Here is a 10,672-nt window from a genome sequence, read left to right as displayed (position 1 = left end):
AATGTTAATACATATATGAGATGTTCAAGTTTTCTAACAAAAATTAAAACCACATTAAGAAATCAGGCTGAAAAAAGTGTCAGCAAATGTGAGCTCACTGGGCAGAAGCCCAGAATGGACTAAGAGGATAGGTGGTTCTAATTTGAAGTCAGTTAGGGATGAATGGCTAGCATTGTTAATTACAACACTCGTAATAAGTGAGCATCACCTGTGCCAACATACTGGGATTCACCTGTAGTAACTGACCACAGCCTTAATCAAGACCGACTAGCCAGAGCAGCCCACCGAAAATAACAGAAATCACAAAGCTTTTGATTGTATTTTATGGATTTCAGTATAGCCTCTGAGGAAAGGGGATTTATTCGCCATCCTTCCCACTGTGTAGATAAACCCAGGCCCAGAGGGGTCACCTAACAGCCAGTAACTCCCAGTTAGTAAACTGCTGCTTGTTAGGTTAAACCTCCTGTGTCCTCCCGCACCACACTGACTCAACAATAACAGCACAATTAAATACATGTGTGATGATGATGAAAATCCCATTTGACCTTTCCTCTACTCTTTGATCCAGGTAAGGTCGGAATCACCTCCTTTCTACACGGGAGGTAACTGAGGCCAAAAGGTATTGTGACAAATCCGTAGGGCTGTAAAAGGCAGCGTGCGGAGGTGGAGCCCAGATCTGACTCCATAAGTCAGAAGCTCAGACGAGGCTTTGGCGGCGGGCCTGCAAGTCCAGGATGACAGCTCGCTCTGCGGAGGAGCGCTTACAGGTATGGTGGGCTGCCAGCCGGCGGGGCAAAGCGTCTTAGGCGGTTTACCAGATCTGAGCCCAGGGCCCTGGGTGCTTTAGGTGGGGCCAGCCACAAGATATCTAACTAGGATCTGGCATAGCTGGGATTTACGAAATACCTGCGCTCAAGTCCTGTGGTCTCCACGCGGGTCTGATTAACATATCTGAGGGTTCGGCTACCGTAGGACACTTACTTAAGGGCACGCCCCACAGCCCGGTTGCCGGAGCTGGAATGGGGCCAGCGCGGAGGTGGTATCCGAGCGGAAACCTAACGGGGCGGGGGATTCTGCTTAGGGCGGTGGGGACACGTCCCGGGAGAGGAGGCAGCTCTGTGGTTCCGCTCTGGGTCGGTGGCGGAAGAGACCGGACGTGGCGTGAGTCGGCTGCGGGTAGGAGAGAAGGCTCGGTCCGAAGCGGAGCGCCACATCTGGGCGGCGGAAATCTAGGGGACGGGACGTCGTCGCGGCTCTCGGTGGCGGCGGGAGAAAGTGCCCAGGCCGCTGTCTGCGCCTCTGCGCGTCCCCGCGCCCCGCGCCCCGGACTCCCGGAGCGATGAGAGTGCAGGTCAAGGTAAACGCCGGTGTCCCAACCGCCTTCCCCCCTACCCCCGCCTCCCCCTCCTCCGCTCCACCCTCTACCTCCAGCCAGCAGGACTCGCAGCCTCGAAGCCCTAAGTCCCAAGCGCGATGGGAAGTTCTGGGGAGCCTGGGGAGTTAGGGAGAGGAGTGGAGGCCCTGGTCATGCCTTGGTCTCTTGTAAGGCTGCCAAGCCTCAAACTGCCTGTCACTTAACCTATTTTTTGGACTGGAACACATGGTGTGTGAGTAAGTACCATTTATGGTGCACATTTTATTTCTTGCATTTCGGCATAGTCCGGTTGTTGGTACTTTCTTTGGAGCCAGATCACCTTAATTAGCCTCCTTGCTCCACCACTAGCTACGATCTTGAGCAAGTTACTGAACCTCTGTGCTTTGGCTTCCTCATCTGGAAAATGGGATAAAAGTTATAATTTGAACATTAAATGAGATGCTATATATGCCATGCACTTAGAATAATGCGTAACATATTTAGCAGATTGCAAAAGTTTGGTTGTTATTATTTCATCCAGGCAATAATCCTGTGAGATCTAAGTATCACCACCCACCCACTCCCACCCCACCGGTTAACAGTAAAGGAAAATGAAGCTGAGGGAGAAGAACGGAGTTAGAATTGGAACCCGGGCAAGTGCTTTAAAACACTAAGAATATGGATATCATACGCAGGATTTTGAGCATTTGTTCCTAGGGAGAGGGTGGTTCATTATTAACTACCAATGTGGGAACTGAGTTTTTCAATTTCTTTCTCCCTATGTACAAATTTTGGTGTTTCATTTGCTTTGGATTCTTCCATAACTGATAAAGCATTAGATACTCTGGCCTGACTGACACCTGGGTTTGGTGAGAATCTGACTGTTTCTTAGGTATCCCTCACCACCACCACCACGGGGTCGGGGGGTTGAAAATCATTTGAGGTGGAACCCAGCAGGAACCTACTTTCTGGGGCCAAAATTGGGGATTAGTACCCTCAGAAAGTATTAGACTTGCTTTAATAGGCAAGGGTGTGAATAACATGTTGAGTTGATTGTACCCCAGAGGAGAGGGAAAGACCCAGGCAGAATATTGGTGATTTGCCACAAATTTTGGTCTTATCTTGCCCATTTACAATTCTCTATCATAGCTAAGTTTTTTTGGTAGGACTTCTATGCCAAAACTCAAGCATTTGGTAAATATTGGACCTGAAATATGTCTTGCCTCTTTTCCTTTCGCCCTGGGTTTTTTTTTTTTTTTTTTTTTTTTTTTGGCTGTATGTGGGCCTCTCACTGTTGTGGCCTCTCCCCTTGTGGAGCACAGGCTCCGGACGCCAGGCTCAGCGGCCATGGCTCACGGGCCCAGCTGCTCCACAGCATGTGGGATCTTCCCGAACCGGGGCACGAACCCGTGTCCCCTGCATCGGCAGGCGGACTCTCAACCACTGCGCCACCAGGGAAGCCCTCGCCCTGGGTTTTTTATCATGGGTTTTCCGTATAGTCTGGAAAGCCCAACCATTTTCAGAATGATTCTCTTCACACTTCTGGTAGAATCATCCAGTATTGGAGCTGAAAGTGGCCATCCTACCTGTAACTGTTATTTCTTTGTGTCACATCAGAAATCTACACAGCAACTATTTCCCTGTTTAAAAAAAACAACAACAACAAAAAAAACGGTTAGGTAAGGTATTATGATGTGGGTCTCAGTTGTGATTTTTCTCTTTTTTACTTCTTAGTTTGACTGAAGTTGTATATACACATAGTTCAGAGACAAATAATTCCATAAGGTTCATTACTAAAAACAGCAGAACCTCTATCATTTTCTTCTTTTCAGAAAGAGCAGTCATGTTCATCTCTTTTAGCTAGTTGGCTAAAAGCCAACTTGACTTCTTTGGTTGACTTCTTTGGTCTCTAAATAATGCTTATATTGCTTCCTCTTGATTTTTCAGGTTTGGTCATCATGTACTGTCTTTCCAGCGTGGAATATTAGTATTTAGCTTTCTTTTGAGTTCCTTCACCTACCATTCACATGCATCCTTCCTGTTCTTTCCATCTATCTTCAGAATATAGCTAACTCATAATTTTTATTTAGGTCAACATTTAGTTCAGTCAACATTACTATGCCTTCCTATCCACTATTAAGAACCAGATTATGTACTACATGATTACTTTCCCTTCCTTACTATTGTTTTCCCCTAGAGCTGTCATTCTGTGTGTGTTTGCAGAATTTTCTATGGAGTTTTCACTAATTTAACCACAGGTTCTTTGCCAGTTGTCTAAATCTTCTCTCAAGATCTTCCAGTGCAACAGCTATTTCAGTCAATTTTATCTTGTTGAATACTGCTCTTTAACCTGCTTCACCTGTCCAAAATGGTAGCCCTTGATGTTGGATACACAGCTGTTACTTCTCTTTTTACCATCATTTTGGAGATTCCCTTTGCCTCTCTCTTATGCTGGATCCTGTTTCTTGTATCCCATGTCTTCTCCTTTCTTGATTATTTCCCATTGTTTTGGTGGAGCACATTCTCCAGTAGGTCTTTGAGAAAGGGTACATGTAAGGTAAACTGAATCAACATATTATTTAAAAAAAATTTTTTTAAATTTTATATTGGAGTATAGCTGATTAACAGCATTGTGATAGTTTCAGGTGCATAGCAAAGCAACTCAGACATACATATACATGTATCCATTCTCCCCCAAACTCCACTCGCATCCAGGCTGCCAGATAACATTGAGCAGAGTTACCTGTGCTATATATGTCATGAGAATGAATCAATGTATTCTTATGACATATTATCCTTCCAGATTTTTTTCCTTAAAAAAGTTCCACTAACAATACAAAAATAAGTTCTTTTGGTAAATAATTAAAACACTACAAATAGAAATTCAGACAGAAAGTTCCCTTTCTATCCTTTGTCCTCATTGCCCTTCAGTCCAGAGGTAATCAAACCGTTGGGTTTGTAGCATATTATTTAGGTATATTATTATATACGTATGTATTTATTGTTTTGATTTGTGCATTTGCTTTTACGTAAAGGGAATTATACTGTTTATTGATATGCAACCTGATTCCTTTAAAAATAGTTCTTGGACATCTTTCCATGTAAATACATATTGATCCTTTCTTGGCTCATATGTTCAGATGAGCTGGATCAATCAAGATCAAGCATATAGCATTTTCTGAGCAATCACACTTCTAGATTCACTCAGCCAACAAATATTTACTGAGTGTCAACTGTATGCTAAGTCCTGTTCCCAGGACCTGGGAATATACAGTTAACAAAACTTATTTTTGAGGTAAAGAGGGATAGTGAGATGGTTCTAGATGATAACTGAGCTCAGCTGCAGCTTTAGTTAGCTTGTTTTTCCTCTGTTGGAGTACAAACATCATTCAATCAAGTCTGTCTGTCTGTCTGTCTCTTTCTCTGTATAAAATCATGACCATTACAAATTGAACTCCATAACTTGTGTACCACCAGAGCAACAGAATCATATCCCTGAGATATAGAAATAGATTTTATGAATAAACAAATGTGATATATACATACAATGGAATATTATTCAGCCTTAAAAAGGAAGGAAATCCTGTTACATGCAACATCATGGATACACCTTGAGGACATTATGCAAAATGAAATAGCTGGTCATGAAAAGACAAATATTGAATTGTTCTATTTATATGAGGTGTCTAAAGTAGTTCAGTGCACAGAAAGAAGAAGTAGTATGACGGTTGCTAGAGCCTGAGCAGACATGGAAATGAGAAGTTGTTTAATGGGTATAAAGTTCCATTTTTGCAAGATGAAAAAGTTCTGGAGATTGATTGCACAAAAATAAAAATACAGTTAGTAATACTAAAATGCACACTATAAAATGGCTAAGATAGTAAGTTGTACATGATGTGTATTTTACCACAATTTAAAGAAAAATAAGAAAATTTTGACTCAAACTCCACAGTGGGATATGTCCTATACTTTGAATTCATGATTGAATCTGCTTTCAGCTGGGTTCAGCTTTTGCCTGAAATCATGGTTTTTCCAGGGCTTGGGGAGTGGGTAACAATGCACTGCCCTGGAAACTCTTCTGATGGACTTGGCACCAGAAGAGCTTGTCCCCTTGTTGGGGGCAGCCCAATGCTGCTTTTCCTTTTTCCACGAGTGTTGGCATTTCCATATCTCTGGGGAAAAGGTTCCTAAGTTGTTTATAGCACAGATAAACTTTGAGACTATTTTAGAGTTACACAATTGGGAACAGTGAGAAGTGGTCATTTTGTTTGCCTTAGAGATTTCATTCTTTCTCAGGCTTTGTAAGCACGTGCCTTTGCAAGAACCTTTTGGTCTGTTTTGATTGGAAAAGACGACTTTTACTCCATGGCACAGACAGGTACCTTCCCTAGCCCTGGTTTTCCTGCATTTCCCCAGCTGGCATTTGCTTTCCAGCCCTGGCCTGATGTGCAGTGATCCTCTGCCATTTGCTGGCTCCGGATATTGAAGCACTCCAAGATTGGATAAGGGTCAGATATCCCGGGATTGCAAATATGCTATGAGTTTTGATTGGAGAGATCAGCCTGGTGAATTGGGTTGTTCTTTATTCTTCCACCTCTCCCAGCTATATGTGGGCATCATATAGAATTTCTTTCCAGGCAGACTCAAAGCTCAGTGGGGTGAATAACTATGAACAACCAAAGTTCTCACTTAGCCTATTGTGCACTCGGAGCTTCTTGTAAATAGTCATTTTTGACATGAGCAAACCACCTGGCCCAGGGGAAGAACCATTCCTGTTTATTAGCAGCCTGCGCTTTCTGTAGTAGGGCTACTGGTAACCTTGGAGAAAACACAGTCTTGGGAGTCTTTCCCTGTCCTGAGAGTTTAACATTCTCTTTATCTTCCTTGGGCTATGGGCCAGGAGGACCGCTCAGGTTGCCCACACAAACCAGAGAGAGATTTAAGTCCAGGCAAAATTTGCTTGTGATTAGAAGGTCATAGAGCCTGAAAATCATATGCCATTTTGGAATGTCTAGCAAGTTCTTTCCTTTCTCACTAATTTCCCTCAGTTGCTGCAGAAAAAGGAACAGGATATGGTAATTGTAGACTCTCTAGAAATATCAGCAGGGAGGCCAGAAGAGTAATGAAAGAAACCAAGAGTCAGAAAAAGTAGTTTTACTGCTGCTTGCAGCACTCTCCTGGCCTCGGGCAAGTTAGGTCGGTTTCCTTATCTGTAAAGCAAATGGCCACTATTTGCCGGCCACTTCTTTCTAAGGGCTCTGAATGTGCTTTGAGTTAGAGATTCCTTTGACAATCTGATAAGAGCAATAGATAATCGACTCAAAAACTCAAAGTAGAGTGGAAACCTGACCTGCTGGGCACTCAGGCTTACTGGTCAGTGTAAGCTCTGTCTAAAAATGGCTGCCCACCCTTGGCCTTAGCAGATTGTTGCAAAGTTGGAATGCAAGCCTAGTATTGCCAGATTCTGGTTATTTATTTATTTTTAAATTAAATTTTATTTTTTGAACTTTCCTTGTTGAGAAAATGCAGATGTGTAGATTCTTTCTTGAATGTGAAACCCCTGGGTTTTTACATTTTACTAGTTGCTTCAAAGATTTTTGAAAACACTTATGGACTGAACAAAACACATTTGTGGCCTGCTTTCTGCCTATGGGCAGAAGTATATCTGTATTTCGTTTTCTACTATGGTTAAACCCAAATTATTTATGGGTTTATTTTTGGGCTTTTCTCTCTTTCTTTCTGTCTGTGCCACTCCCCCCTTAAAATTTTTTTAGCGGGTTTATTGAGATATATTCACATATCATATAATCACCCGCTTAAAGTATGCAATTTAATGACTTTATTATCTTCACAGAGTTGTGCATCCATCACCACAGTCAATTTTAGAACATACACATCATCCCTCACACTCCTTAGCTGTTAATCCCTAATCCCTCCATCTCCACTAACCCTAGGCAACCACTGATGTACTTTCTGCCTCTATAGATTTCCCTATTCTGGGCATTTTATATAAATAGACTCATACAATATGTATGCCTTTGTGACTGATTTCTTTCACTTAGCATAACATTTTCAAGTGCTGGTACGTGTTATAGCATGTATCAGTACATCATTCCTTTGTATTGCTGAATAATATTCCATTGTGTGGGTACCTCACATCTTATTTGTCCATTCATCAGTTGATGGATATTTTTGTTGTTTTTGCTTCTTTGTCTATACTGCTATGAACATTTGTGTACAGGTTTTTGTGTGGACATATGTTTTCATTTCTCTTGGGTAGACACCTAGAAATGGACTTGCTGGATCATATGGTAATTCTATATTTAGCCTTTTGAGGGACCTCCAGACTGTTTTCCACAGCAGCTGCACCATTTTACATCCCCACCAGCAATCTATGAGAGTTCCAATTTCTCCCCATCCTAGCCAATACTTTGTATTGTCTGAACTTTTGATTATAGCCATCCTAGTAGGTGAGAAGAGGTATCTCATTGTGGTTTAGATTTGCATCTAAATGATTAATGACTAACGATGTTGAGAATCTTTTCCTGTATTCACTGGTCATTTGTATACCTTCTTTGGAGAAGAGTGTATTCAGACCCTTTGTGTGGCACTTATTTTTGATCCAGCTCTTGAGATTTTCTTATGAGAAATGCCCATCTTCATATCCACACAAAAGTTGTTATACAGTTTCTAGGGATTTCTGACCCTCTTGATATCTCTCTATGGGTCTAAGGATACCCACAGAGGATGTGGTATAAAGTGAAGATTTTTCTGGGCACTTCATTTGCTTGATCTTGCTCATTATTATCTGTTAAGGACCTCATGGGATTTGTATGAGGATCAGGTGTTCAGGAATGTGATTTGTAAAGCCTAAAACACTATTCAGCTTCAAGGATTAATACAGGTGCAAATCCTGGGGGTAAATGATGGTGAAATGAAGTTGTTAAGGGCGTGAACTTGAATCTGACTGCCTATGTTTGAATCCTAGTGTTATTTTTATGAGCTATTGTGTTCTTGGAAAAATTATTCAACCTCTCTGATTCCGTGTCCTCATTTGTAAAACGGAGATAATAACTGCACCTACTTCCCACATGCTCTTGGGCAGAGTTAATATAAACAATGTGCTTTGCATTGGGCAGGTGGGTGTGTAGAAAGTGCTGAATGAATTCTTAAGTTGCTACTGTGGACTAAATGTTTGTGCCCCCCCCCAAAGTTCATATGTTGAAGTTCCAATCTACAGTGTGATGCTATTTGGAGGTGAAACCTTTGGGAGGTAATTAGGTCTTGAGAGAGGAGCCCTCATGAATGGGATTAGTGTCCTTATAAGAAGAAACACAAGAGAGATGAGTGCCCTCTGCTATGTGGAGATACAGTAAGAAGGTGGCCTTTGTAAACCAGGAAGAGGGTTCTCACCAGATCTCAACCATGAGGGCACCCTGATCTTGGACTTCTAGCCTCTAGAATGTTGAGGAATAAATGTTTGTGGTGTAAGCCACCCAGCCAATGGTATTCTGTTACAGTAACCCAACTGACTAAGCTACCCACTATTTATATTATCTTATAGAACAGAACAGGTTATTAGCTTATAGTGGAGCAGGTTGGTCTTTGCATATGAAAACAGCTTTCATCTTTCTGGAAAAAATAGTTTTCCTCTACTGATCTTTTAAAGAGCCAAGAGTTTTTTTGTAAAATGAATCTGTAATCTTTGGAAAGAGAGTTTTCCTCCTAGAAGGATTTAAGTCCAGAGGGTACTTTACAGATCCTTAGGCTGGATCAGTTAATCCTGTCTAACCTTTGTCACCACTGTTAGTGTCTGCTTTAAAGTGATTTAAAACAAACAAACAAAAAACAAACCCCCAATCTTTGTCCTTATCTGGCCTAGAGAAACTCAGGTTCCAAGTAGGCAGTTTTGCTCTGTGATCAGGTCAAGTGAGTGATATTGTTGGATTGAAACAAAGAGGGTTCAAAGTCTTAAGATTTAAACGCTTTATAGTATTAGCTAGAGTCTTTAGGGCAGTCTTTTTTTTTTGGCTACACCGCACGGCTTGCAGGATCTTAGTTCCCCGACCAGGGATTGAACCCAGGCCCTCTCGGGGCAGTGAGAGTGTGGAGTCTTAACCACTGGACCGCCAGGGAATCCCCTAAGACAGTCTTAAGAAAGGCAAACTAGGAGGGAGTCAGTGAATTGACATAAGTCTTTACGGATTAGATCTTTGTTCTTGGATGAAATAAAGAGGCAAGCCTCCCCGGCTCATGTTTTGGTTTCTTGAGCTGCTTATAGACGCTACCTTTTTTTTTTTTTGGCCACACTGCACGGCCTGTGGGATCTTAGTTCCCTCTCCGGGGATCAAACCTACGTCTCCTGCATTGGAAGTGTGGAGTCTTAACCACTGGACCGCTAGGGAAGTCCCTTACAGCCACAACCTTTGAAAGAGAAACCACATTTTGAGAAACAGCTCTTTTAGTGGAGACATTTCAGATGGAAAGTGCATCTTGCTGGCTGGTGTTTGGGTTCAGCAAATACTGAGTGTGAAAAGCAGGGTGATAGATGAAGGAATAGGAGCCATTTACCCAGAGCAGGACCTCTGAGGCCCTTCTCTGTGGGGTCTCCTTGATGTCAGAGTCTTTCATTTCAGTTTAAATGAAGGGAAGAGCTCTGTAAGGTTCAGGCCAGGAGAGAGTTTCTGAGAATTATTGGAATCCCAATATTTTGTCAGTTTTATTCTTTGACCCACAGATAATGATTCGTGTGTGTGTGTGTGTGTGTGACATGTGGATTTTGTTAAAGAAAATTTTTTCATGACATTGTTAAAGATAGCAAGGAAGACCAGTCAAGAAAAAATGACTGCAATGTGGGTTTTGCAGGAGGGAAGAGAGATTAGGCTCAACTCCAATTGCGAGGAAAGTGGAGATTTATTGCCAAGGAGCAAGATGGGGTCAGTGGATGGAGAAGGGTCAAGAGGAAACATCAAGGCTAGGGGGATTCTTGCTAAACCAACTCAACAGGATTCTTGCTGAAGGAGAGCCAGAGTAGAGTGATCAGATAGCAAGCGTGGGAGATTTTTGCTAAATTAACTCAGCAGAATTCTTGATAAAAATGGACTAAGTGGGCCAAGGACAGAGCCCAAGTTTGGGGCCTAGTTAGAAAGAGGACTCAAGTCAGAAAGAGCCTGACTCAAGTTTGGTCAAGGGAGAGAGTCTTACTCATTTTGCAGCTGGAGGTGACTAAGGTAGAACATTCTTCTTTATAATACAATCAATCACAAAATAGGTGAGCATTTGAGCAACACATTCTTTAAAGAAAAAAGCTGCTTTTCT

General features: G+C 42.2%; 1 protein-coding gene across 1 annotated transcript in view; it reads left to right on the top strand.

Annotated features, from left to right (window-relative positions):
- Nucleotides 1-875: 875 nt before the first annotated feature.
- Nucleotides 876-10,672, top strand: part of TRPM6 (transient receptor potential cation channel subfamily M member 6) — a 139,678-nt gene continuing 129,881 nt past the window's right edge. Inside the window, 3 exon segments of the mRNA XM_081236652.1 lie at nucleotides 876-1,271; nucleotides 1,273-1,308; nucleotides 1,310-1,357. Coding sequence (XP_081092778.1) covers nucleotides 1,020-1,271; nucleotides 1,273-1,308; nucleotides 1,310-1,357 — 336 coding nt within the window. The 5' untranslated portion in view covers nucleotides 876-1,019.

This window comes from Mesoplodon bidens, assembly GCF_964165515.1.
Source record: "Mesoplodon bidens genome assembly, chromosome: 6".
Lineage (NCBI taxonomy): Eukaryota > Metazoa > Chordata > Mammalia > Artiodactyla > Ziphiidae > Mesoplodon > Mesoplodon bidens.
Note: the sequence above shows the minus strand (reverse complement) of the source record. Positions and strands in the feature narration are given on the sequence as shown.